General features: G+C 41.0%; 2 protein-coding genes across 3 annotated transcripts in view; one reads left to right on the top strand and one right to left on the bottom strand.

Annotated features, from left to right (window-relative positions):
• The window catches only part of DTNBP1 (dystrobrevin binding protein 1), a 67,727-nt gene extending 45,969 nt beyond the window's left edge, over positions 1-21,758 (top strand). The window contains exons 8-10 of the mRNA XM_021388286.1: positions 16,108-16,263; positions 18,176-18,319; positions 20,641-21,758. Of these exons, the coding sequence (XP_021243961.1) occupies positions 16,108-16,263; positions 18,176-18,319; positions 20,641-20,888 (548 nt within the window). The 3' untranslated portion in view covers positions 20,889-21,758. The remainder of the gene's footprint in view (positions 1-16,107; positions 16,264-18,175; positions 18,320-20,640) is intronic.
• The window catches only part of JARID2 (jumonji and AT-rich interaction domain containing 2), a 207,346-nt gene continuing 203,971 nt past the window's right edge, over positions 22,264-25,638 (bottom strand). For both annotated transcript variants that reach the window (XM_021388284.1, XM_021388285.1), the window contains exon 18: positions 22,264-24,204. In XM_021388284.1, the coding sequence (XP_021243959.1) occupies positions 24,028-24,204 (177 nt within the window). In that variant the 3' untranslated portion in view covers positions 22,264-24,027. The remainder of the gene's footprint in view (positions 24,205-25,638) is intronic.

Genomic DNA, 25,638 nt, shown 5'->3' with positions numbered 1-25,638 from the left:
GTCACCTGTCCCTGTAGGTGATAAAGGGGAAGGGAGGCAATCTTTTTGACTGCCTAGGACTTGGGGAGAATATTTTATTTAAGCAAAATTTAATGTAAAATGCCCTGCTATGTAGTCTCCCTTTGTGTGTGCGGAACTCACTCTCTGCTGATCTGATCAGGAGAGGTTTTTCTAAATAGAGAATCATCAGATATGACCTACATTGTAGGTTGATTCACTGCAAATAGTTCTTATTTTACCTGCAGGGATACCATTCCTTGTTTTAACTTCTAAATACGTTAATATAGGTGCATGCTTATGAAATGGATTTTTCCATGTTTTCTTATTATTTTCCTCTACGCTGAATATCATCATTCAATGTACTTTTTTCTAGTGCTAGTTTAATATTTTCAAAAAAGCAGGGTGTCAGTCTGTAATAGCTGCTGGTATGATTACAGTTTTCACTTTTAAAATACATGATAATAGCAGTATGCAAGTGTATCATTTCTGACCTATTTAAAATAGCAAGTGGAAACTGCTACCTTGCAGACTTCTGTAGCAAAATGTCATTCATTCTGGGCTTTTAATATTTATGGTATTCACATGTGAATTCATTTGTAATACATTGAGTACAATGCATTTGTACTTAAGCATGCGCTTAAACATTTGTCTTTATTAAAACTGACTTAGGGGTTTGGTGTATATAGGTATATTAATAGATAAAAGTAATTAATCAAAACAAACAATACATGCATGTGTTTTATTTCAAATGGATTAACGGTATAAGAAGTCCCTTGTTCTAAACCTATATAGACATACAGACAAACCAACATTTTTCAGGGAGCCTTGCTGCTTGGGTTTTTGAATGTGAGAAAGGAACTACCTAATGCTCGATGAAAATCTGTAAACTTATGTATATTTTGTGGCTGACTGAGAAGAACATGTTTTCTTGGGTAATGCACCACATTTATAGATCATATTTTGAAAATACGGTTTTAATGTATTATCAAGTCTTGGTGGTGTTTTTCTTCCTTCTGTGCCAAAGGCTCATCATGTTATGATTGGAATTGTCTCTGTGATGCGATCACAGTTTGATACTCTATTTGCTGCATATATAAACACACGTATTGTCAGGGAAACTTGTTTAATAACATAAGTAAAGGTCGCATGAAAAATAGTTTAAAAGGAATAATATCAGCAAGCGTGTTTCAAAACATGAGGCTTTCTACCAAACATCTACAGTTCTATAGAACATGAAATGGTAATAATGATGTTACTTTGATTCCTTATGCGTATTTCAGTTCTTGTTAGCCTTCTCACTGTTCTAAACGGATTTGATACTTAGTAGGAGAACCACAGTAGTTTGAAGTTCAACACTTCAGGCTGAATACCTTCTTGGTTTATCATTATATGGAGAGAAAATACTTCTATCAAAGAGGAGGAATGCCCCCACAGTATCTCTTGGTTGCTTCACAGACCCACGGCTCAACCCTTGTTTCTGATTTCTAGTATATTTAGGAGCTGATGCAGAGGGGGGTACATGCACCAGATGCTATCTTTGGTTTGTTTCTCTTGGAAGACCTAGTAGCCATGATGTTCTCCATGTCTAAAAGGTCTATTGTTAGCAAAGCCCCGGGACAGATCAGATCATTTTTGTGTTAAAATACTTTGAGGGATTTGTTTTTTAACTGCCCTTCACTATCCCATCTTTCCTGCCTTGTTTGTGCTTTAAAAAAACATCCCAAAGTCTGAGCATCAAGCATTCAGATCCCATAATAGGGTTTGTAACACATTTCCATGACACTTAATCTTCAATTTAGAAAATAAACCTTGGCTTTTATGACTATGAGCTACATTTTCTCTGTGTGAAGCCAGTGTAATCAAATGTGATATTGTCTGTTGGAGCTAAGACTTAAGTCTTCTGCCTCGATCTCTGTTGAAAAGCATTAATTCAAACACAGAAATAAAGTTGTGATGTTTATATCAAATAAAATTCCTGTTGGTTGCTCTGTGAAGAATGGCACAAATCTCTTTGCCTGTAGATGCTGTTGGGGCTGACAAGGCAGATGTGTGGTGACAGGAGGAAAAGGAAGGAAACAGGGCAGATATAATGGTGGCCCGAAGGCATTGTTTTCCCATTGTCATGCTGAGGGTGTTGTGATCAAAGAATTCATATTTAATAAAGGCCATATTGTGCTCTAATCATATCTTCCTTTAAAATTAGTGGATATTCAGCTTTTAATTGAGAGGCATGTTATGTAAGCTTAGATACACAGGTATAGCAAAAATTGGCCACAGAATAGGATCAGCACACCTCTGCTTGTGGTTGATCTTCATGTTTTAAAAATCAGCATTTCTGTTTGCTTTTCCAGAATCGCTTTGCAGCTCTTTGAGTTGTTACAGGTACGGGTGGCCGTACCCATCGTACAGATATTGCGTGTGATTTTTCATGGCTATAGAACTCAGAAAAGCCACAAATCACCTTGTGCAGAAGGAGGTTGGTTAGACAAATAGGGTCATGGTCAAGAAACTTCACTTTTTTTTTAAAACTGCATGTTTACACAGTAAATTTTCCTGCATTTTGTGAGGTTTAAGTTACTCATGGCTTATTACTGATAAAATACTCTAAACAATAAAATTGAAAATGAAAGTAGTAGGGCCTTATGCCTATTCAGAAGATAAGGAAAAGATAATAAATCAGACATTCTCTATTTTTATTTGGCCTGATGATGAAGGCTTTTAAAGTGCCTGCCAATGGCAGAAGTTAATTGATACAGATGTCAGGGGAATTAATTCTGCATTTCATGCTGTATCGCAGCTCAGGCTCAGTTAAGCACTTGCTGTCCCAAGATGTGTCAGAAGACGCTGAAGGCTTGTGTGCCACTGTGGGCTGGAAAAAGAGAAGACAGGGAGAGATCTCAAATAGCTGCGCATGTTGAAAGGAGTGACTTTGCAGGAAGTGTATTTTCAGGGTTTCACAGCCCTGATTACATTGACTTCCCTCTTCAGGCAGCCCCCTTCCCTCTCCCTTTCCCCTTGTCAATGCTTTTATCAGCTTCCTGAAATTTCTGCTTTTATTCGCTCCTCACTGTCACTTTGATGTCTGCGCATCCTTTAGGAGGCTTTCCTTTGTTTGCTTGAATGAGATACTGTATCCTAGGTGTCATCTGTCAGGTCCTTTTTACCATAGGCGTAGGCTCTAGTCTCTACTGGTCACCCCACGTGTGCTTTCGTGCTCATCTCTAATTGCTCCTGCAGCTCCTTGGGTTTTTGTCTGGTTCAGTAGCTTCAACTGTGCAGATTTCTTTGGCAATAGCCAATTCTATTGCAGTGAATTTTGTTGTTAGTGTTCAGTTTTAATGCAACAAAGCATTCTGGACCTCTTTCTCCTGGTTAGGACAGGTTTTCTCCTCACAAATTTTTAAATCTCTACTGGACTGGAGAAATCCAGCGTAAAGGGTCATATTTTATTTATGAGCTCTGTTCAGCAACCCGAGTTGTCTGCTGCCCTTCCCCTCCTCCCCTGCTCCATCTTCATTTCTCTTACTTTGTATCTTCTTTCCTTTAGTATTTTTTCTCTCTTGTTTCCTGCTCCACTGATGCATTAGTAACGTCAGGCATCTGCTGCAGCCTCTCTCAAGTTCACTGTTTGGGGTCTCTTGTTTCCTTATGTGTGTGTTTGAATACTGAATTAAGCAACTGATAAACCTAGTAAGGCTTATGCTGCTTTGATGATTACCTCTCTTCATACGAAGCAGATGTAAAACGTGAACATTAAATAACAAAAAGGTCATATCTGTTAATTATGCTCTTTTTATGAGGATACAGGTGACCTAGTTGCTTGGTTATGCTAACCAATGAAAAACTTGCCTAGCCTTATTTTATCCTAATAAAATAATCTATTAATCTCAACGGATTTGATTAATCTTAAGGTATTAAACTCTTGCATAGGTTTTGCACAGTGTCTTTAAACCAGCCTGATACAATACTTGAAAATTAATGTTGTGGTCACATCAGTTTGATTTGAATGACGTACTTTAGCAATCAATTTATCTGATACTGCAAGCTCAACTGATAGGAACACAGGTTCAAATTACACTGTAATTTCATGCCTGATGCTGACGAATTAATGACTGAACTGTGAAAATAGTTTTGACGTGCACTGGAAGTGAACACAGCTGCCATTGTGGTTGTGGCTGGAGGTGCCAACGTGGTGTCCAGTGGTTCTACACCCGCTGTCAGTTTCATGCCGTCTGCAGGAGGACAGGTGAGACTTGTTGATCTTCAAAAGCAAACAAGCAAAAACCACCAGAATAATTTGTTCTTCAGAATTGTTTGATTCACAAAAGATATTTTTGCACACAGGCACAAATGTGTCCGTGGTGTAGTGCCAGTTTGATCTAGTGCCATAAAATCAGGTTTATTCTTTAGTGGAGCGATGGCCTTCCTTGATTTTGCCAACACTGATGCACTAGTTTATCCTGGTTGTCTTTAAAAAAAAGAAAAATTGGTAAAAATTTGAATGATTTCAGTGTGAAAACTTGAAAACTAGTGAAATGTAGTTTCCCTTCCTGTTAGTAGCAAATGTTGGCTGCCATAGAGGATACTGGAAGACTTAAAGCATGAGACATTCTTCAAAGGCAAACAATACCCCTAAAAAAAAAAAAAAAATCTGCTACACATTTCCATCATAGTTTAGACACTGTAAAGAAATTAGGTTTTTGGTTTTACACCTCCCTGCATGGATTGCTCTTTAATGTTTATTCTTGAATGTCTTTAAAAAATAGACATGGCAAAGTTGTAGAAGCCTTTCTGAATTAGCTGTAAAATTATGCAGGTCTTAAAGATAGGCCTTTATTCCTCCTTTAATAGTAGAAGTTGAACAACTTAGAACAAATAAGTCGTCAAACCAGTGGGAGCAGATTCTTTTAGCTCTTTTTTCTTCTCCAGAAAAATTTATCTTAAAAATGTGTATATTTCATTGGAAGAATTTATTCGTGCAATGGAGCCGTTTAAAACCAACCGATATTTTGCCAGCTGGAATTTTTGTCTCAGTTTCTTTTTTGATTAAGATCTGTTATTTCTGAAATATGGACCAAATAAAAATGGAGAAGCAAGTGGGATAGTTTCTAGTACTTGAAAACTGGAAGCATAGAGGAAATCTAAAACGTTTAATTAATGTTTAAAGTTCAATATCCTTTCTTTAGAATAAATGTACTGGAAATTACCTTTAGAAAATTGACAGCGATTCTGGTTCAGCATTAACTAAATTGCTTTTCTTTTTCACTTGGGCTTTTTTTGCTTTTTAAAAATAGAAATTTTCAGTGGAAAAAAAGCACACTAGTGGGTATTTCTGACCTTACTGTATGATTCCTGTTTTCTTCTGAGATTAGTATTTCTCTAATGAGAAATATTAACTGTGAAAATAGTCATATATTCTTGAAACACTGCTGTATACGTTCAGCCTCGTTTCTTAAGAATTGAAAAGGAGTCAATTTTTTTGTTTGGTTGTCAACATTTTCTCGTGCCTGTAGCATATGGCACTGTTACATGTTCAATTTTAAAAAGAATGATTGCTTCTTTGTTTTGCATTTGAAAATAAATAGGGCTTTTCAAAATAAGCTGGCCTGTCACAACTGATGGTCTGTGGGTAATGAATGCAGGACAACGGGTATTTTAAAATTCCTCCAGTAGCAAAACATCTCTAATAGCTGTGTCAGGAAGTTACTCCTCTTTCAGATTACTTCCTAGAAACTATTAGGATGTCCTGAGGTCCTGCTTCCTTAGTATGAACACTACATTAGATCTCCTTTTGCTAATGGCATCAAACAAGTGTCTGGTCCCCACTAGGATCTCCGACATCTTCAGTGCGATACATTTTGGGACGTTAACCGAGCTGTTTGGAACTGGACTGGATTTTTAATCTAATGGTCTTTTTCCTTTTTGTTGATTTCTAAGAATGAGGAAGAAGAAATAGCAGTAACAGTACGAATGACTAGCGGTTTTCCTGCTTGTACTGAAGATTGCTTTGACAGAAGTAGAGAAGAAAATAGACTAAGTTATCAAGAAAAGATAAATACATGAAGCTATTGGTATAACCGTTGGCTTTTGATGTTCTTTAAAAAATATTACTGCATATGAAATTTTGACACTTTAAATAGGCATTGTATGTGGGGAAGAGTGATTTCATTGGCATTCCTATAGTCCTGATAACTTGAAAGTTTAGGTTTAATTTGTACGTTTTTCCCCTATTGTGCTTAGCTTAAAATAGAAACAAATAATGAAGAACCAAAGCTTTTTCCTGTTTTCCTGTTTGTTCCTTTTGTAGTTACTGTTTGGTCCTTTCATATTGATTGGGCCTACTCCAAAGAGGTAGACGTGCATTTGCCTTCGAAACATACTCTTTTTTATTTTTTTGAAACATGGGGTATTTTTGCTGTTTGTTTAAAGCGTGAAATTCAGATTCTGTTGAAATGGCAAAGCGCCACTTAAATTTTAGAGCCAAGCCCTTGCGTCCCTGACGCTGTCATAAATTCACCGCTGATAACTGGGATTGCAGCAAGTCTTATAGGCTCTGTGCTTTCGGAACTCCAGTCCTGTGATAGATCCAGATGAAGAGGACTGAAGATTGGGAATTATTTCCAGTTCTGACGGACAAAAACGTTTCGTGTTACTTGCCACACACTTGTAGAGCAGGTCTGTTATGAAATGTTGTTTACATAACACATACCAAATTCCCTATCATGTGGAAGAGATGAGGAAAAACAAATTCTTGTTCAAATGCTTGCGTATTTTTTTTGTGAAAGGTAGGATTTTTTTCTTTTCTGATTAAGTTATTGCTTATGTTAACCTAAGATTTGTATTGAAGCGTGCCTCAAAAAAAAAAATATATATATAGGCCCTTTTCATGCCTGAAATGCTTAACTATCCACTGAAGTGAGTAGTCTGTGGTGGATTAATGAATAGTAGGAAGATTTTCAGTTTCCAGCCTTATAAAAACATAGCTGACTATGTGTATTGAAAACTGAATTTTGAATTTCAAGAGTAAAACTCAGTGAAATGCCTCCATTTGCTTTCTAAAGCACTGCAGTGATAAAGCTTCCACATCTTAAGGGTTCCTCACATGGATTCTCTTTTCTTACCCAGAAGTTACCATAGAATGGAATGTGAGGGTTTGTCCTGAGAACTGTAACAAGGAATCTGAGAATGCTAAGGGATGCATCTCTCCATCAGGCAGCCTCATCAGAGCAATTAGTTCAACAGACCTATTCTGTGTATAGGTAAAATTCAAAGCAAATTCTGATTTTTGCATAAGCATTGCATAATCTAATGTAAGTATATTTCCTGATGTTTCTATCCAGAAAGAAATAAGATAATGTTACCTAATGTAACGTAAGTTGAAATATAACATACTGAGGCTGTGAACCCACATGAGGTTCTTTTTGGCCCTCGAGCTTGTAGGACTCATCTAGAGAGCTCTAGAGCTCTCTCTGGAGAGGGAGATGTAAACTTCATGTTCATGTCAGAAAATTAGTTGTTCTAAAAATGCAATATGGAATGAAACCTTCATTTTCATTTTTGTTAGTAGAAAGTAGTAAAAAAAAAAAAAAAGAAAAAAAATTGCTCACCTTCAGTTTTGGGAGGCAGGATTTAGTTAAGCACTGACATTTCTGTGCTAGTCTGTATAGCTGATGATGGTTATAGATTGGATGAAAAGCAGTTTCACCTAAGCAAGAGTTTGGGGCTTCATGTTGTTCTTAGGGACAAATAAAAGCCGATACCTGCCAACTGATGTGCCATGTTGTGGAACCCATATTTTCAACATGTGCACAATGTGTAGTGACAGCAAAACAGTCTCTCATAATTTATTTATAATGTGTCTGTGCATGCATATAATTAGATCTAGAGGCAAATATCTGAGGTGTGCCAATGTTGAGATTAACATTACTGTTACAGTAGCAGAAGCCATTTGCTTTAGTTTAAACCTTTCCAGTTCCAAAGCAAAGATGGCTACCTTCTTGGAATGGAAAATAGTAATTAAACTGTTGAATAGATCAGTTTGTACTTGGGTGATGGGCTGCAGTTAATCTCAGTTGGGATGTTTTCATGAACTTTCACAAGCCTGAACATAATATTGCAGTACTGCGGTTTCTATTTTATGTACTTTGGGCTTAGATTTACTATTGATTAGTTTTTCCATTTGAAAATGAGTAATTTGAAGGGAGACAGAAAAAAACAGTAATTTGAGAGTGTATAGAACAAATAACAGTGCTCATGACAGTAGACTAGGACTGAGTCATTTGAACTGTTTGCAAGTACAATTCTAGTAACAGTGGGATTTTTCTGTAGCACATGGCAAGATTTTAAGGCCAGATTGTCTTGAGAAATAAATCTATACATAGTGAAGGTACATGTCAGGATAATTTGTATTGAAAACAAATACTTGGCACTTTACTAACAGAATTATTGTTCTTACAGTATGGTAAATGGTAGATTCATAAGGAGGCAGGAAACAGGCACATGAGCTCAGTTGCTTGCCAGTTTGTTTATTGTGGAATTCCTGTACTAGTTCAGTTTAACATTATCCTTCCGTGAAAGTGGACCAGGAGACTGAAAAATGCTGGATTGTAGATTTGCTAATTGAAAGCAAGTCAAGAACTTACTGTGAGGGTGGTGAAACACTGGAACAGGTTGCCCAGCAAGGTTACAGATGCCCCTCCCTGGAAGCATTCAAGGCCAGGCTGGATGGGGCTTTGAGCAACCTGGTCTAGAGGGAAGTGTCCCTGCCTGTAGCAGGGGGTTGGAACTAGATGATCTCAATGGTCCCTTCCACCCCAAACTGTTCGATGAGTCTATGATAAGAATGGGCCTGGAGGAGATGAGTTTGCTGTCTAAAGGTTTTGCTGTAACATTGCCACCCTTTGTGAGATGTGTACTTGAAGGCACAAAAGTATGGAAACAAGCGCAGATGGATAAAGCAACATGCTGTAGTACAGCGTATTCATGATGCTTTTGGCTGTGGTTAAAGCCAATTTTACAAATTCTGAAATTATTGATGATGACCACATTTGCAGACATTAAATCTTGTCTGCTCTTTATATACAAAAATTGAGAAGTAGGCAAAGTAGGTGAGTGCTCTCTCTCAGGTGTGTGCTTATCTGCAGTAGCAAGCTGCTGCTCTGCCCCCAGAAAGGCCAGCTATAATAGGCTTTGCAAAGTAGGAGAGAGCTAAGAAACTGTGAAAGTAAAATAAATGCAAATGCAATAAGCTTTTGCTTAGCTGACCTGATCCTAATAATGTCAAACTCTTAATATTCTCTCACACCATGTGAGGTTATAAAGACGGCGTGATTATTTCTTTAATTCTAGATATACGTACATTTTTAGAAGCCAGTTTGTGCTGCTTGGTAGAGTGTATTTTTAGGACCTCTTAATTATAATGATCACCCGCAGCCTTATAGGGTTATGTGGAAACCTTCTCCCAAGTAGTGTTTCCTGTCATGTTGGTCGGAAGCTGCTTTTTCCTCCAGGTGCTGTTTCGATACCTGGAATCCTGACATATGCGGGCAGTTGCTTTCAGTAGTTTATTTCAGGTATTTATTTAGGCTGATTCTGTATTTTTGAAGGTTCTCAAGTAAAACATTTGCTTGTTTAAAAGGAGTTTTCAAGGTAAGCCAACTTACTGAAACTGCTCATTGGTAAACTTGGAAAAAAAAAAAAATTCCTCTGCTCTGGTGAGACCTCTGCTTTCCTTCTTGACTGGATTATTTCAGGGCTAATTAGTGGTTTTGCTTTCTAATGCAATCTGTAAAAGCACAAACTAGTTAAATATTCTCATGGAATGCAATCAATTTTATTGACTGATATTTTAATAACATTAGTTCTATTAACCTTGATTTTAGTAAATTATTCCTTGATGAAAATGCAGGATTTTAAGAGAATAAATCTCATTCAGAGCTATGCGTATTTTTTCCAGCAGAGATGGTTTTCTATGATTTTGCTGACTGCAGCAACGTGCAATGTCACTGAGTTCTAGTGAAAACCTGACTTCACTGGCAAGGGAGTTGGGGCTTAATTTTTGCTTTGTTGTTGTTTGAATGTGCACTTGAAAGAAAGTTTTTACTTTGCAAACAAGCTGTTGAATCAGAGCTTTGAAAGAATTTTGTATTTTGTAGTTCTCACTAATTTTAGTTTCATTCCTATATGGATCAGAAAGATTTTTGTACCTGTATCCTGTTGTTCCAAATTTTGCTAGCGCTTTCCCCACCGCTTCTTAGCAAAGTATAGAGCAAGAGTGATCTGGTGAACTTTCTCCCTCAAGTTGTCAAAATGTTTCCTAAATTCCATCACGAACAATTTAAACGTTTTTGAGAAAACCTGTATTCTTTGAGGCACTCTTCAGCTTCTCCTCTTGTTTTTCCCTTACACTTAAAGGGTAAATAATGAGACAGCCGTGAGCATAAGTTACCAAACTGGGGGATGAGTCAGAACAGCAATGGCAGGACTGAGGACCGAGAGGCTCAGCAGGTACAAGTGGAAAGCCATGCACCTGGGCAGGAGGAGCAGCTCTGCAGAAAGGCCCTGGGAGTAGTGCGGTGGGCAGCAAGCTGGGCGTCAGCCAGCAGCGGGCAAGGCAACAAGTAGGCCACAGCATCCTGGGCTGTAGGAACAGGAGCACGACCAGGAGATCAGGGGAGGGATTTTTCTGCCCTGCTGAGCGCTTGTTAGGCCTCATAAGGTGCTGAGTTCAGTTCTGCCCATACACCCAACCACCCAGTGCTGGAGAAACATCAAAAACCTGGGGTGCGTTCAGTGCAGAGCTGCTTGAAACTTTGATGTGGTTACTGACAGCAAGAATCCCTAGGAAGAATGCTTGCATACATTTTGTGGTCTGATTGAAAAAGTCTACGAAAAACATGAACTGCAGGGAGGGGGAAAAAGAGCACTTAGATTAAGCTCCAGTTTTTGTTTTATTCTGTATCTTTCCCTCTTTACGGCAGATGCACTTATTGATTCTGGTTCCCAGGGGGACTATAAAGTAGTAAATTAATTGAAGAAAAGTAAACGGATTGAGTAACAGTATAAAAGCACCAAAACCCATCTTTGTAGATTACTCTGAAAGTAATGCCTCCTATTTATTTCCATGGAAACTGTGACGTACAAAGAACGCAATAACATTATTTGATAGAACAAATTCTCAGCTACAGAACACTATTTTTTGATGTAGTCACATCATTAGCTATGAATTTTAGCCAGCAATGAACAAGAGCCTGCATGCTGCACTCATAAAAATGCGCACCAATGGAGGTGGCCCACTGTGCTGGCCACACAGCTGCTACGACAGCATCGTTGCTGGGAAAATGTTGCCCACACAGTCCATCTTTCGTTGGCCTGAACAGATGGAAGTCAGAAAGTGCCAAATTTGGACTGTATGGTGGGTGTGGTAGGAGAGTCCAGCCAAGGCAGCGTGCTCCGTGGTCTTCAAACTGGTATGGGGCCTGGTGTTATCATGCTGCAAGAGAAAGGTTGTCTTCTCTGGCCTGACTCTGTCAGTTCATGCCTTCAGCTTAGCCAGCGTCGTGATGTAGCAATGAGAGTTGATGGGGTTGGTCAGGGTTCCAGGAAATCCAGAAGGATCACCCCTTTCCTATCCCAAAAGTCAGTGCTCATCACTCGACCCACTGAGGGCTGCATCTTGAACTTTTACTTTGATGAGAAATTCATGTCGCTGCTCCATGAACTGCTGTTTTGACTCCAGTTAGTCACCAGTAATGATGCAATCCAGGAATCTGTCACTTTCAGCCTTGTTTTGGTTCAGTAGGTCCTGACAAACTTGCATACAGTGTTCTTTCAGTTCCTGTGTGAGCATTCGTGAGACCCCCCCAGTGCAGACTTTGCAATATCCCGATGTTGCCACCATTGTTTCCATTGCGTTGAAGCCAATACTCAGCTCTGTGCATGGTTCCCTGATCATAATCCACTGGTTCACATAGATGAGTTGATCGAGACACTCTTCATTTTGTGGTGTGACAGCTGTGCATGGCCATCCAGAACATGGCTTGTTTTTCTTGTTGCTGTTGCCTCTGCTGAAATGCACCACCCCGTTTCACTGTGCTCACATCCATTATTGGGTCTCTATAAACATTCAGTAAGCGTCACTGAATGTCCAAGGATGCAGAGTTTTCCTAGTGGAGGAATTCAGTGACGCACCTTTGCTTCATCCACACTTCCATGTCAGACGCCAATTTGTCAGACTGCCCCTCTGCTGCTGTCTGGCATATGGCAACAATGGAATGCAATGGAATGTTGGTGGGAAGGTTTGACCCCTACTGCCATACCACCAACATTCACCTCTGATGTTGTGGGCCAACATAATAAAGTAGAGGGCATTACTTTTGGAGCAGCCCTCGTATTTGGACAGCTTGACATCTTTCACTTTCACATGAGGTCTAAAGGATATATTAGCAATCTCAAAAAACTTTTAAATTGCTGCTTTTTTGTAGTTGTTCTCCCAGTTTGCTTTCTTTGTGGCCATACTTATTCAGGAAATCTGTTGTGTGTAACTGGGAAATGTCTCGAAGTATAAAAGAGTCCCTTAGCTGGTTGGTTGGGTGATCCTGTAGCTACAGCAGCAGGAATTCTAATTTGTAGCAGGTCAGTCAGTCATGCGAATGCTGTCAGAAAACAGTTCCCTTTACACTTAAGCTATGTGGTTATAAGCTATTGTAATTTGTTCCTTGTGAGTTTGCATACTACTAGGCTCTGCTTTAAAAACATATGTTTTGCCTCAGATGAGGTCAGCACAAGGGTCACAGACGCCAAGTTAAAGAATTGCATTTATCTTTACTTAAGTTTAACGCAATGAAATAAGAAGTGAAAGGATACAGGAAGAATAAAACAGAGCAAGGCAAGGCACCTAACCATTACTACATGAGGATAGTCATAGTGATTAAGAAAGATACATCACCAATTGCCCAAATACTTTACCGTCATCTAGATCCACAGTCACTGGGGAGCTTGGGTTGCAGCAAGGATTTGGAGAGCCTTTCCTGGCAATTGGGAGGTCCTACACAGTGTGTCCACTCATAGGTGAGGTCTCCAACTTCACTACAAAAGGGTCCAGCTTTTTTATTGTTGAATAAATAAGTTTATGGGACAGGCGGAAACATCTGGTTTTGTTCTCCCTTTTGGATTCCACCTCAAGCCTGGTCAGGGCTCAAGGAGGAACCAAGGAAGTTTGTGTACTAGTAGGCCTTGACGCTATGCCTCTAAACAAGGAAAGGTTAATACGTTCTTATAATGCTTTATCTAAGCTACGTCTCTTACTAACGAGATGTTTTGTCTAAGATACATATTTCTCTAATGATCAGATACTGATGATATATAATGCTTGGTTGAGAGATTCATGTAGAGGTCAACTTTGGTTCGAGGCCTACTGTTCAGGCCTTAGTACTTCAACTTAAGATATGGCTTTTTTTTCTCCAGAATTAGAGTCTGCTTGTAAATAAAAAAATATTTTATGAAGTTATTTAGAATTGATATAATCAAATCTACTCAAATCTCATCAAAGATCTGGGGTCTGTTGCTGGGGATGAGGCAGATGACACAAGCTTCTTAAGAAATATTCTGCTTCTGCATAGTTGTGCTCTCGCAAAAGGCCATAGATGGCTCAGTGCTGCGGTTGCCCTCTCTGTGGGTCATAGTGATGGGTTCCACAAATCTGCAGCTATCCGCGAGCTGGTGTTTTCTCTGTAGTCTGCCTTTTTTCTCTGGTGCTCAGCAGTGGAGCAGTTACCAGTTCACACGGGGAAAGGAAAAATGCAATATATTTTACGTGTGTTGGGTGTCAGTGATGTCTGTAAGAGTTCACATGTGGCCACAAACAGCGTATGAGTGTGTATGGATGGTGCTCGTGTCTTCCCTTTTGGTGCTGGGTCTATCAGGCGTGTTATAAAAACATGAACCTTGCTCTTGGATTATGGGAAATGCAATTCTGAATTTCTTTGTGGAGAAAAACAAAACAGAAAACCCACCACCAACAAAAAACCCCGCCTGTTTTCTGTTGTTCAGGTGTGACTGTTTGCTTTTGCTTAGGCCAGCGGCAGCAGTTCTTACCATTTATCACGTTGTCAGCATGCAGGCAGCCCTTAGCCTTTAGCTTTGGCCAGGACAACTGCCAGAGTACGCAGCACGTCTTAGGGAAAAGGGAAAACCTGAGAGTGTGGTGCTAGGGAAGTTGTGCCAGTCTCATGTGTTGCTTGGATACTGCCTCTCATCTGGGGTTAAAAATACCCTGATCTACCCATACAGTGTGCAAAACTGTCAGAATATATTATGAGAGAGACAGGACATTTCCGCTGCCGGTGGGAGCCGCTGGCTTTTATTATTACAATTGAATAACATTTCTGCATCATCCACAGTGTTATTAATAATTGCTCATCATTCAGGGTCACAGTAGAGGAGGAATGTATCCCCAGATTGCTCCGGGGAATGTAGAGTCATTGTACGCAACTGAGTAATTGATAATAAAGATGGGCTGACTTAAAGGAAAATGCTTTCCTTGTAACATACTGATGTTTTACTACCAAATTGCATTAACAAAAAGATTTCAGCTTGTTTACTTATGGTTGAATGGCTGTTTGGTTTGTCGGTCCAGTTTTATAGATCCTTTTGGCAACCACTGCAGCTTCTGTGCGTGAACTGTGACCGTGATGCAGCGACAGAGGGAATTACCGCGCTCTGATGTTTTTGCCTGGTGTAGTGAAACACCTTTTGCATTCTGATGATAGCAATCTCTGTCATGGCGAATGCTCCTGATGAAGTTCCTTTTTCTGAAATACCATGAATATAGCAATCTCCCTGGAGGACCGATGCGATGCTCACCCTAGACAGCCTTGTGCTCTTTCAGTGTTCATTTGTGTGGATGCCACGTCCCGGCTGTGTCAGCCTGACACATAGAAGCCAGCATTTGTACCCGGCTGTTTGTGGAGCTCTCCCTGGTGGGCAGAGCAGCTCTGTGCCACCCCTGCCCTTCCCATCAGCCGCTCCGCAGGCAAATTCTGCTCTTTCCTGTGAGCAGAGAGCTCGTGAGAGCACTTCAGAAACGTTGAGAGAGAGCTCTGAGAGAAACATGTCCTGTCTGTGTATTTCTCCCCCAGCAGCAGGTCTGCTAAAGCATATTCTGATAGGCTACTTCAGTAGCTCTTATTCTCACAAATGTTACTCTTCACCAAACATAACAATTCATTTCTTTGTATGTCCTCTAGCCCTTCAGTGGCTCCTGTAGGGCAGAACAGGAGGAAGGAGATCTTCCATTGATATTCTGGTTAATATTTGTTTCTCTGTAGAAGCATGGAGCTGCTAGAGGCCAGCATTAGACATGTGTAAGCAAATCTGGCTGTCTCTGTGTGTCTGTACACGGTACACAAGCTGCCCCTTTCTTTTTGGTTCTGTAATCTTTTTGATTAGGAACTCAGGGCAATTGGCTCTGCTTCTTCAGTGTCAGTGTCATCATCATCCAGCATTGTCATTGCTGCTGTATATGGGGAAGACTCTGTGTATTGATGCTAAAGACTGTGTGATGTTGGCCTTGAAAACAGTACTAATTCCCTACCTCGCGTCAGCCCAGGCTGCTCCTAGGATACATTTCAGCTTCTCTTCTCAGTCTGTCTGGGGGATGACAGAACTAGAACGTCTCACGCAGACATGCAAACACTTGTGTATGTGTATTTCTGTGTTCGGAGATGTGCTGAAACATCCCAATAAAATAATTATATTTTTGTGTGTATCTGGTATATACGATAGCAGAAAATCAGCGTTAACTGGTTTTGAAGTCCTGAGTATTGGTAGATGGTGCTTTCAGGTTCACACAGTTCAAGAAATCCACACGTTGCCTCAACATAGTTATGATGTCACTTTAATGCTAAGATTGTGCTGCATGATATAGTATTCTTATTGTCAGCTTCAAAATATAGCTGCAAAGCACAGAAGTCTCCTTTTATGACAGCCTCTGTTAACAGTCTGTAGTAACAGTCTGTCGCTATTGAACTTATCCTTGGCTTTGAAATCCCGAGAGGCTGGGGGACATGCACATGACTGATTTGTTTGTTTTCTTTGTTTTATGCTCAGCTGAGCTGGATGCTGAACACGCACAGAAGGTTCTGGATATGGAGCACACCCAGCAGATGAAGCTGAAGGAACGTCAGAAATTCTTTGAAGAAGCCTTCCAGCAGGACATGGAGCAATACCTTTCCACAGGATACTTGCAGATAGCAGAGAGACGAGGCAAGTTTTGAAATACTTCAGGTGTAATCCACAAACTCGCAACTTAGAGAATGTTGTTTAAGGGTCACAGCCAGCAATGGGTCTAATTACTTACAGCTGAAGCAGTGCAATGCCTAAATTCTTCCTTGGGGGAACTGAAAATTAAGAAAGCTCTTAAAACAACCTTTGGGTCCCAGGGGAGCTAGACACCTTATAAAGTCAATCAGACCTCTCCTTGTTGTCTGAGGAAATGCAAAGTGCCGAGGCACGTCTGGAACGGCACTCTCTGCCTTACAGTTCATGAGCGCACCCGTATCTCTGAGGGTGTGGGTGGAGGTGGTCACCTGTGTCACGATGCCGAAGTCTGACATCATCACCTGGCAGAAAGAGCATCAGAACGTTTCTAAAGGTGCAGGCAAAGCTCAGTGTTGTCTTTCAAAACGGTTCCCATATGGCAGCTTCTTACGTTGCATGTGAAATCTCCAGAGCATGTGATCAGGACATGGGAGATCTAGATGAAGCGCTCTCCTTGTTGTAGATGACTCAGGTCTGGCATCTCCCAACTAGTTAAAGGACGAGAATGCCATAGACTGCAGACACTTCTGTGTGGGAGGCATCCATCTGTTGGGCCAAAATGTTTGTAGGACAGGAAATAAAGAAGGAGATAACATCATTCATGTAGCAGGAAAAACATGGAGACTCTGTCCGTGCTTCAGGACCAGGTCTGCTGTCATTTGTAATGCTGGAGCAGGGAATGCCGTCCGAGATTTCAATTCCTCTGCACAAGTGCCATAAATGCTGACCTGCACAGTGCTGTAAACTAGACAATCTGAGAAATGGGATATGTAAGTTCTAAATTCCTTTAGTCTAGGAAAAAAATGAGGTTGTACTCCTAGGTTCTGTGTCTGTGATACTACGTGTGTGTGTGTATGTATATAATCCATTTATGCTAAAAGTCAGCAGTGTCACTACTACCAGTGGTGGTTGTGTTGCTCTGCTTGAGAGAGGTGGTTATGTACCTTTCTGAACTTCATATTTTCAGTATAATGCTGAACCCGTGTGTATCAAAGAAACTTTCTGTGAATAATTGGATCAGGCCAGTACACGTAAAACTACAAAAGTACAGTATATATGGAAGAAGAACACCGTGATGCAATTTTATTTCCTTGACATATGAAGGCTTTAATAGCGTAATTGTTCCACTTAGATAAACCATTAAACTGCTAATTATATTTGTGAATACGCATGCAGCAAAAGGACTTAAATCTTGAGTACCCCTGAAAACTCTTGTTCTGTGTTTGTATGCTCTGTTATTCAAGGAAGAAGATGCTCATCCAGGCATTTAATTCTCCTGTGAATAGTCAGTTTTATACTGACAATAAGAAGTAGTTTTCTTGAGGTATTAATGCTGTGAAATCCCCATGCCTGGAGAGAGGTAGAGCATCAGATGTTGTGCATACTGCTGCCACTTATTAGACTGAATTGATGGAATGAGGAAGAATGGCTGCTAACGCTAATCCTCATTTCTAGTTTTCATGTCCCCATCCACTGACGCCTATAGATTGTGTGCTGAAACTTGGGTTTTAATCTAAAAAGACTTGGCTGAGGCAAGTGGGAAGGAGTGCTGCAGAATGGAAACTTCCAGTGTTTGTCCCTGGACCTCATCTAAGTGTAATTCTGAAGCTATTGCTACAAGCGTTGTTGCTAAAAAATGTTTTGTTTTGCAAAAGCTGTAATGGATTTCAGTTTCACAACAGAGGTTGCACAGAGTTCTTGGATTCGGGCTGAGATTGCTGCCCAGCAGTTATCTGATGCGTGCGCTCCTTCCATATCTGGTTTAATTATTACTGATGTGTACAATTATAGCAGCAATTAAAGCCTTTATAGGTAATAACGTCATGTCAGTTTGCTCATTGCGCTATTTTTACTGCAGAACCAATTGGCAGTATGTCTTCCATGGAAGTGAATGTGGACATGCTGGAACAGATGGACCTAATGGACATGTCTGACCAAGAAGCACTCGATGTCTTTTTAAACTCAGGAGGCGAGGACAATAATATGCTTTCTCCCATGCTGGGTATGCTCCTAGTACTGCCAAAGCGATTTATCACCAGAATTGCTCTCGTTTGTAATGGATGCTGTTACCTCATAAAACATTGTGTAGATTGAATGCTTTTCACCGGTGGTTTTCAGAACGTTCGTATCGAGCTGCAACACAGGAGAGCTTGCTGCAGAACTGCGTGGTGGTTCTGGCCTGTCGCTCTCACTGTCTGCTTACTGCAGCTTGATGTCTTATCTGGTAAGGTACGGATGGGGGATGTGCTACATAAAGCTTTCTGCTGCATTTTTACTGATTAAAGAGTTGATAGAGGATGCTGTAACGAATGTGCCTGCTGAAGGTTTTTACATTTTATTGCAAAAACTGCATTCAGATGGCTGATTTTTGATAGATATCCAATTCATGCACTGGTGATCACCGAGTGTGCAGTAATTCCAGAAGCCAGGGCTGTTCCCCATGCTGGTTCTGGCAGGTGTTGGCACAAGGGGCTCCGTGTCTTTGTGTCTCACCAATGGATGGTACAACTGCGTTAGTGAGGAAATGCAGAAAGTGCTGCCATGTGGTTGCATTTTGCCCAAATCAATTTAAAAAACCTATAAGCCTTTGAAATAACTGTATTGTATTATAATACAAGTATTAGGGTGTGTTTAGTGTATATGTACTCGCTGTATACCTGTGCATACACACCACAATGTAGTGTGCTGGTGCTGTGGTGCCCTGTAGCACTCAGTTGTAACACAGCGGTGGAATGGGCAGGCCTCGCTCCTCTACAACTGTTACTCCTATGGTGTGACAGTCTTGTGAACCTTTTTTTGTGGCTCCAGATGATTCATTTCACTCTGAATCAGAAGGGATTTGTTTGCTTCTACTGCCTCTGCATGCTGCAATGGCGGCGCACCAGTTACGGTTCAGCTCAGTTACTTGGTGGGACTGTGAGGTCCATCGTAGGGCAATGTAGTATGAGCTGCTCTGCATCTGGCCTGGGCAGGGCTAAGGTGTTGTGGTCAGCACATTTCTACTCACACCCTCTTGAAATGTTTATTTTAAAAAATTCTTAGGTAAGAGTATTTGCTGATTATGGTTCCTCAGTGCTGAAGCTGGGTGACCTAACAGTTTCTAGGTATAGCGGGAAAGCAAAAAGATTTATTTGGCAGATCATATAGAAAAGAGTTTAGGTTTTTCCCTGTTTCTTCCTTCCTTCCTTACTGCCAGGAAATGTTCAGAGGAGGATGTAAGGTAGCATTAGAGACTGAACTCTCAAACTGCAAGCCAACACTATTGCACTGTATTTGCTTAGAAGTCTTCTTGCATAGGATAGAGGGAGCACAGTCTTGGATTTTAAAATCTCATTCCCAGTTCCTTGAGCTATAATGCAACTTTATAAAAGGAATTCTGTCATGCTGTAATGCAAGGGTGAGTTTTATAGAATCACAGAATCATTAAGGCTGGAAAGACCACTAAGATCATCTAGTTCAACCATCCACCCATGTCTGTGACCACTCTAGACCATGTCACTCAGTGCCACGTCTCCCCTTTTCTTAGAAACCTCCAGGGACGGTGACTCCATGAGCTCCCTGGGCAGCCTGTTCCAATACCTCACCACTCCTTGGAGAAGAAATTTTTTCTAATATCCAACCTGAGCCTCCCCTGGCACAGCTTGAGGCCATTCTCTCATCCTGTCGCTGTTACCTGAGAGAAGAGGCTGACCCTCCCCTCACTATAACCTCCTTTCAGGGAGTTGTAGAGAGCAATGAGGTCTCTCTTGAGTCTCCTTCAGACCAAACAATCCCATCTCCCTCAGCTGCTCCTCATAAGGCCTGTGCTCCAGACCCCTCACCAGCTTTGCTGCCCTTCTCTGGACATGCTCCAGGGCCTCAGTGTCTTTCTTGCAGTGAGGGACCCAAAACTGGACACAGTACCTGAACTGCTTCTGTATCTTTGTTTTTCAGTCAAATCTGGAAGTTGTTTTTGTTGTCTGCCTTCCAGGTTTTTGTGGGTTTGGTTGTGGGTTTTTTGTTGTTTTGTTTTCCACTCATTTTTTTTGTGTGTCATTCTGTTGGACAGTTATTTTTGGAGTGTTTTCCTGTTGGTGATGATTCTCAGCATGTGCTGTAGCCTGAGTTAGGAAGCTTAATGGTGCTGGCTAAGGGGCAAACTGGGCTTAGGTTATGACTTAAGAGGCAGCTTTGTGTCTCGGGAGGTTTTTTAGCATCAAAAGGAGCAGAGGAGCCCGAGTGCAAATCATAAACCAACCCTGAGCTCTGCTAATGTAGTGACTTCTCACTGCATTTGCTGAGCCGCAGCTTATTTCTTCCTGTTGTTGTTTTTCCACCTGTAAGGGCCCGACTCCAGCACCTACGTGAATGAGATCAGTCTTCAGGTTCCGAGCCAGTCTGAATTACGCCACAAACTGTCTTCGCTGTCATCCACCTGCACCGATTCTGCCAGCCAAGAGGCGAGCGAAGGAGAGTCTCCGGTCGTTCAGTCTGATGAAGAGGAGGTTCAAGTGGACACTGCTCTTGCTGCTGTCACCGAAAGAAAGGGTGCTTCAGATGTTAGTGATGAAAGTGACTCTCAAACTATTTGAATCTTAAAACCATATCCTTTAAGAATGACTTCTGAATGAATGAACAAATGAATGAGGAGCTTGCCTGTGTCACAATTTGCTAAGCAATCCGAACAGCCAGACCTTTTTACTAGTACTACAATGCAGCCTTTTTACAGAATTGCCAGTCAGGTGGAGGTTGGTTTTTAACAATAAAATTATGCCTAAAGCACACACACTTTAACAGTAGTCTTGGGGCTCAGGGGAGCAGTGAAACTTTTGTATATACTATGTATAAAAGAAGTAAAGGGGAAAGATAAAAGTTACTACGACCACTAACCTTTAAACGGCTGATTGGGAATCTTTCCATTTGATGTATCATACTGACCCTAAATCGTTCCTTGCATGTTTTCAGCTGCTGCAACTGAAGATTTAAGATCCAAACCGAAATGAAGCTATTTTCTACTCTTTGCTACCTACTGTCTGCCTACCGCTTTTGTCTACTATTGCAGCAGCATTTACTATCTCACACTTCTTATTCAGGACCAACTTAGTTATCGTAGGTGTTAAGGAAAAAAAGAGAAAGTAAAAGGAGGAGAGGTGCGTATGGAAGTGTTACACTCCTTGGGGAGCAGATACCGTAGCGTTGTGTAAGCTTACTCCTCTTTCGAGATAAAATAAAGTATTTCTATCCCAACCATGTCTTTCACTTGATTACCCAGAGTACTTTCTCCATGACAGTGAAGAGAGGAGACTAATGCAGCAATCAGGAAAACTGGTTATTTATCCCGAGCACCAGTGTAATTTACTTTTCCATGGTAACATCTGTGTGACTGCACTGAGGCAAGCCAGCAATTTAAGAGAAATAAAGCTGAATAAATTATACATGAAGTGGATACGTTTTACAAACTGTAAGATGCGTAGTCGTCATCTTAATCCCCTCGTGTTTTGTTTTTTTTTTTGCAGTCATTTTCTCTGCACTTGTGGTCTGGACCTAACTCCTGTTTCTTGTCAAGTCTCGCGCTCTGTTTGCAGGGATCTGCTCTCCTTTGAGAAGCTTCCCGGCTCCCACTCTTCACACGCTGAGGGAAGGGATGTAAGCAGAAGCGGCGTAAGTAAAAGGAGGAGCTGTGCTGCAGATCTCTTCCCAAGACCAAGCCCGGTGGTGGGCACTGAGGTATCTCCTGCTGAGGGAGAGCCCCGGGGAGGCGGCTGCTTTCCTTCAGGGTTCTCCATGTCTCTGTTACCTGAGCTGCAGGAGGTGAGGGCTGGGAGCTCCAGGAGGTGAGGGCTGGGAGCTCGCTACCTACCGGCGGATACGCTCCCTCCTTAGCATTGCATGAGGCCGCTGGCGAAAGAAAGCTTTCTTGAAGGAGCTCGCTTTACTCGCTCGCTTTCCAGAAGACAGACAAAAATGTCCAAAAAAGTTTTGTTTTTTTATTAAACCTCGTAGTACAAACCTGGAAAGTAAACAAAAAACTGGCAATAAACAACATGGAGTCTTTCCTTACAAGGAAAGAGAGCAGAGCAGCGCTAATAAATTAAATGTCAAACTGTAAGCCATACTCAGAAGTTTACTGTCAAGAGGGAAAAAGTACACAGCAAGGCCATAAAAACCAGACAACCACATTTGAAAACACTTGACTCTGTTTATGTTATTGTTAAATATTCCAAAACAGTTCAGTCTTCTGCAACAACAACCAACAAATCGTAGTATAGGACTTTCCTGACAGTCACCACTGGCAAGCTCAGTGCAATATGGGTAGCTACGGTATTGTTGAATTCAATTACGAAACAAAACAGTTTGTGAAAACATTTTCCCTTTTTTATTCCACACATACTGTACACACAACCAGAAAAGGGCAACAGCTACTCCATTATTATTTTTTGTTGTTGTTCAGTGATGTAAGCAGCACTTATAAATGTTACAAGAAAAACCCTGTAAGCATCCAATCCAACCGATGAAGAAAGTGAAACGTAAGGCTTTTCTTCATCTCGTCTCCTCGCCATCCCTCCCCCCACCCCAAGAAAAGGCTCAAGTATTTAAAAAAATTTACAGGCATATGTACAAAAGGTGTGATTTTTTTGTTACAACATGAAGAGAAAAAAGAGACAAGATGAAAGCAAACGCATTTTCACATTCAAAAGAAATACGCAGACCTGCTAGTGGCTCTAAACGTGATCGTATCATGAAACGAATTCGAAACAAAAATTAATGCTCGACGGTGTAAAGGTGGGAAAAACAGCAGTGGAATGGAAATGGAATGTTAAAAAGATTGCACGTCTATGACAAAAGAAGCACTTATGGCTTCAATCACTTTTTTTTCTTTTTCTTTTTTTTTTTTTTAAAGGATGCTATTGAAGGGTTTTTGATAAAGTAGCCAACAGCACCAAAAAATAACAGAATGGATTTCCTAATGAAATCAGGCACAGTTTTCCCTCACGTGACTCCTCAAGGCAGGCAGTCTTTTTTTCCTCCTTTTTTTTTTTATTTTTTAATTTTTTTTACTATTTATTTTCCCCCTCAAAACAGATGCATAGTGATGTGCTGGTAAAAGAGAACATACTCCAACTCTCCTCCTTTTGCCTACAGTTAGGAAACAAAGTCCATCTTCAGCTGCCATAACCTCCCAAAGAAAGTGTGTATTCTCCAATTTAAAAAATTACAAAACTCCGCTTGCTGTGACAGAATAAAAGACAGCCAAAGTAAAGCAATTTCTTTCAAGTTTTTTTTTTTTTTTTTTTTTTGTCTCCCATCCCTTTTCTCTCTAGAAAAATCTGCTCACATGACTGGAGAACAAATTATAAAACACATCCAACTTTAACCTAGTCAAAAAATGGGTTAAAAGCCTTTTTTTCTCAGTTACCAAAAAGGCTCTTTATTTTCTCAGCCATGGGGACAATACAAATTAATATTTATCAGCCCCTCGCCGCTTTTAAAACAGTGAACGTACGGCAGTTTAAAAAAATCAGACCGCTGTATCTATCTATCCTAAGTACAAAAAAAAAATTCAACAGTTTAATGCTAAAACAAAATTAGTTCTCTAAAACCAGAAGAAAATCTTCTTTAGAGCTAGTGCAAAGACAGCTTGTATTCTACAGCAAGTACTCCAAACTATGGTATAATAATTACAAAAAATATATATAAATTGACAAAATGAGAGTGTTGGCATCTTCAGGATTAACTTGAAGCACTTTTGGATGAACTGGAGGATGAAAGCCTGGATGATGGCACGTCGACTGTCGCTCTCTTCCGAGGTCCTCTTTTTGGTGTGGGCTTGCTGATACAGTTCTCAATGCTGCCATTTTTACCAGATACTTTTCCACAGATTTGATTGACCAGACTGATTATTTGCTCCTGTCCAGGAAGTGGGAAAACAAAACACAAGTGAGCATCCTTCCTTTTTCCCGGCCCTTCTGTTTGATAGAGCGGTCTAGCGCTGGCTTTTGACTGGCAGCACCTAACTGGGGGGAAATGTCTGCTTCTCTGCTAGCTGTGCAGCAGCCCATACAATCCCACGTTACTATTTCACAGACGGGCTTTGGCTAAGAAGCACGGCCTAGTACCTAGAATGGTGCCCCTGCTGCAGTTTCCTGGCTCCGAACGCAAAGTCGCTGATGGCTAAGCTCTGGACTGCACAGGTGCAGCTCAGCAGAGCCAAAACTTTGCTGCAGATGCAATTAAAGGCCACTGCTGAACAAAATAATTACTGCCATAAATTTAAATCCACAGGTGACGCTTGCAATCTGCTGTTTACCAAATACCTGTTTAAAACTTAGGGAGAAGGTCCCGCTTTTTCCTACTGAGATTGGTGTCATTTGTTACAGGATGCTATTTCGCTTCACTGCTTTCTAGGATCTCTGGCTGCCCCAAGTGCTCTGGGCCAAAGGGCTACGAGGCCATGGCACTGCAGTAAGAACGAGGCAGGAGTCCCTGAACAGCACAGCGCAGCACAGCGTCTGCTCTGCATTGCTGCTCCTGCTCTCACTGCAGTCAGTGGTTTGATGAAGTCTAGGGCAGGGGGGACCGTCCCCTCCTGGCAGGAATCTTGAGAAATTGGTTGCGGGCAAAGCGCAGCTAACAGTTAAATAGATTTAACAGATGGCACTTGACATGCAGGCTCGCTCTCTCTCTCCCCCTGTTCACGACTCTCAAAAAAATTATGTAACATCCAGCAGGCACACACTGAGTACCCTTCAGAAGTACAGAAACTGAAAGTTTTTTCATTTGGGGAAAGAATATTATCCAGTATCAACGGGGAGATTCTTCCTTTCCCACTGTAGTCCCAAACCCCTTCTTTGTAATTGTAAAACCAATCATGACTTTATGTGGTTCTGAGGAAGAGTGGCTTTGAAAACCTCAGTAGCATTATCAATTCTGTGAAGACCCAGGATATAAGAGTCTGAACAAGCTCAAGAATTAGAGAAATATATTTAAATTTCCGAGGAGCCTCCTGGCACTCCTAAGGGTTTACCATGTTACAAAGCCAGTTTCACTGTTGCCTGGACATCCTAGACTGTACCTGTTTGTAGCTACAGCACCTGATAGCACAATGGAGCCCACAGTTAAAGCCAGCCAGAATGACACAGCTTTTCCAAACTTCTTTTTTTTTTTTTTCCCCGTCTGGACCTCTTTGCACATCAGAAGCTGCTGAGACATTCACCTCAGAGCTGTTTCTATCAGCTCTGATTTCAAAGAGCCAGTTTTGTAAATTCTCCCTCTGCATCCCTACCCACGGCTCGGGCTAACAAGCAGCCCCTCCTCTGTCCATCCCACCCCCAAACACAGTTT

The sequence above is a fragment of the Numida meleagris genome, chromosome 2, assembly GCF_002078875.1.
Source record: "Numida meleagris isolate 19003 breed g44 Domestic line chromosome 2, NumMel1.0, whole genome shotgun sequence".
NCBI classification, from domain to species: domain Eukaryota; kingdom Metazoa; phylum Chordata; class Aves; order Galliformes; family Numididae; genus Numida; species Numida meleagris.
This window is presented reverse-complemented; position numbering and strand designations above follow the sequence as displayed.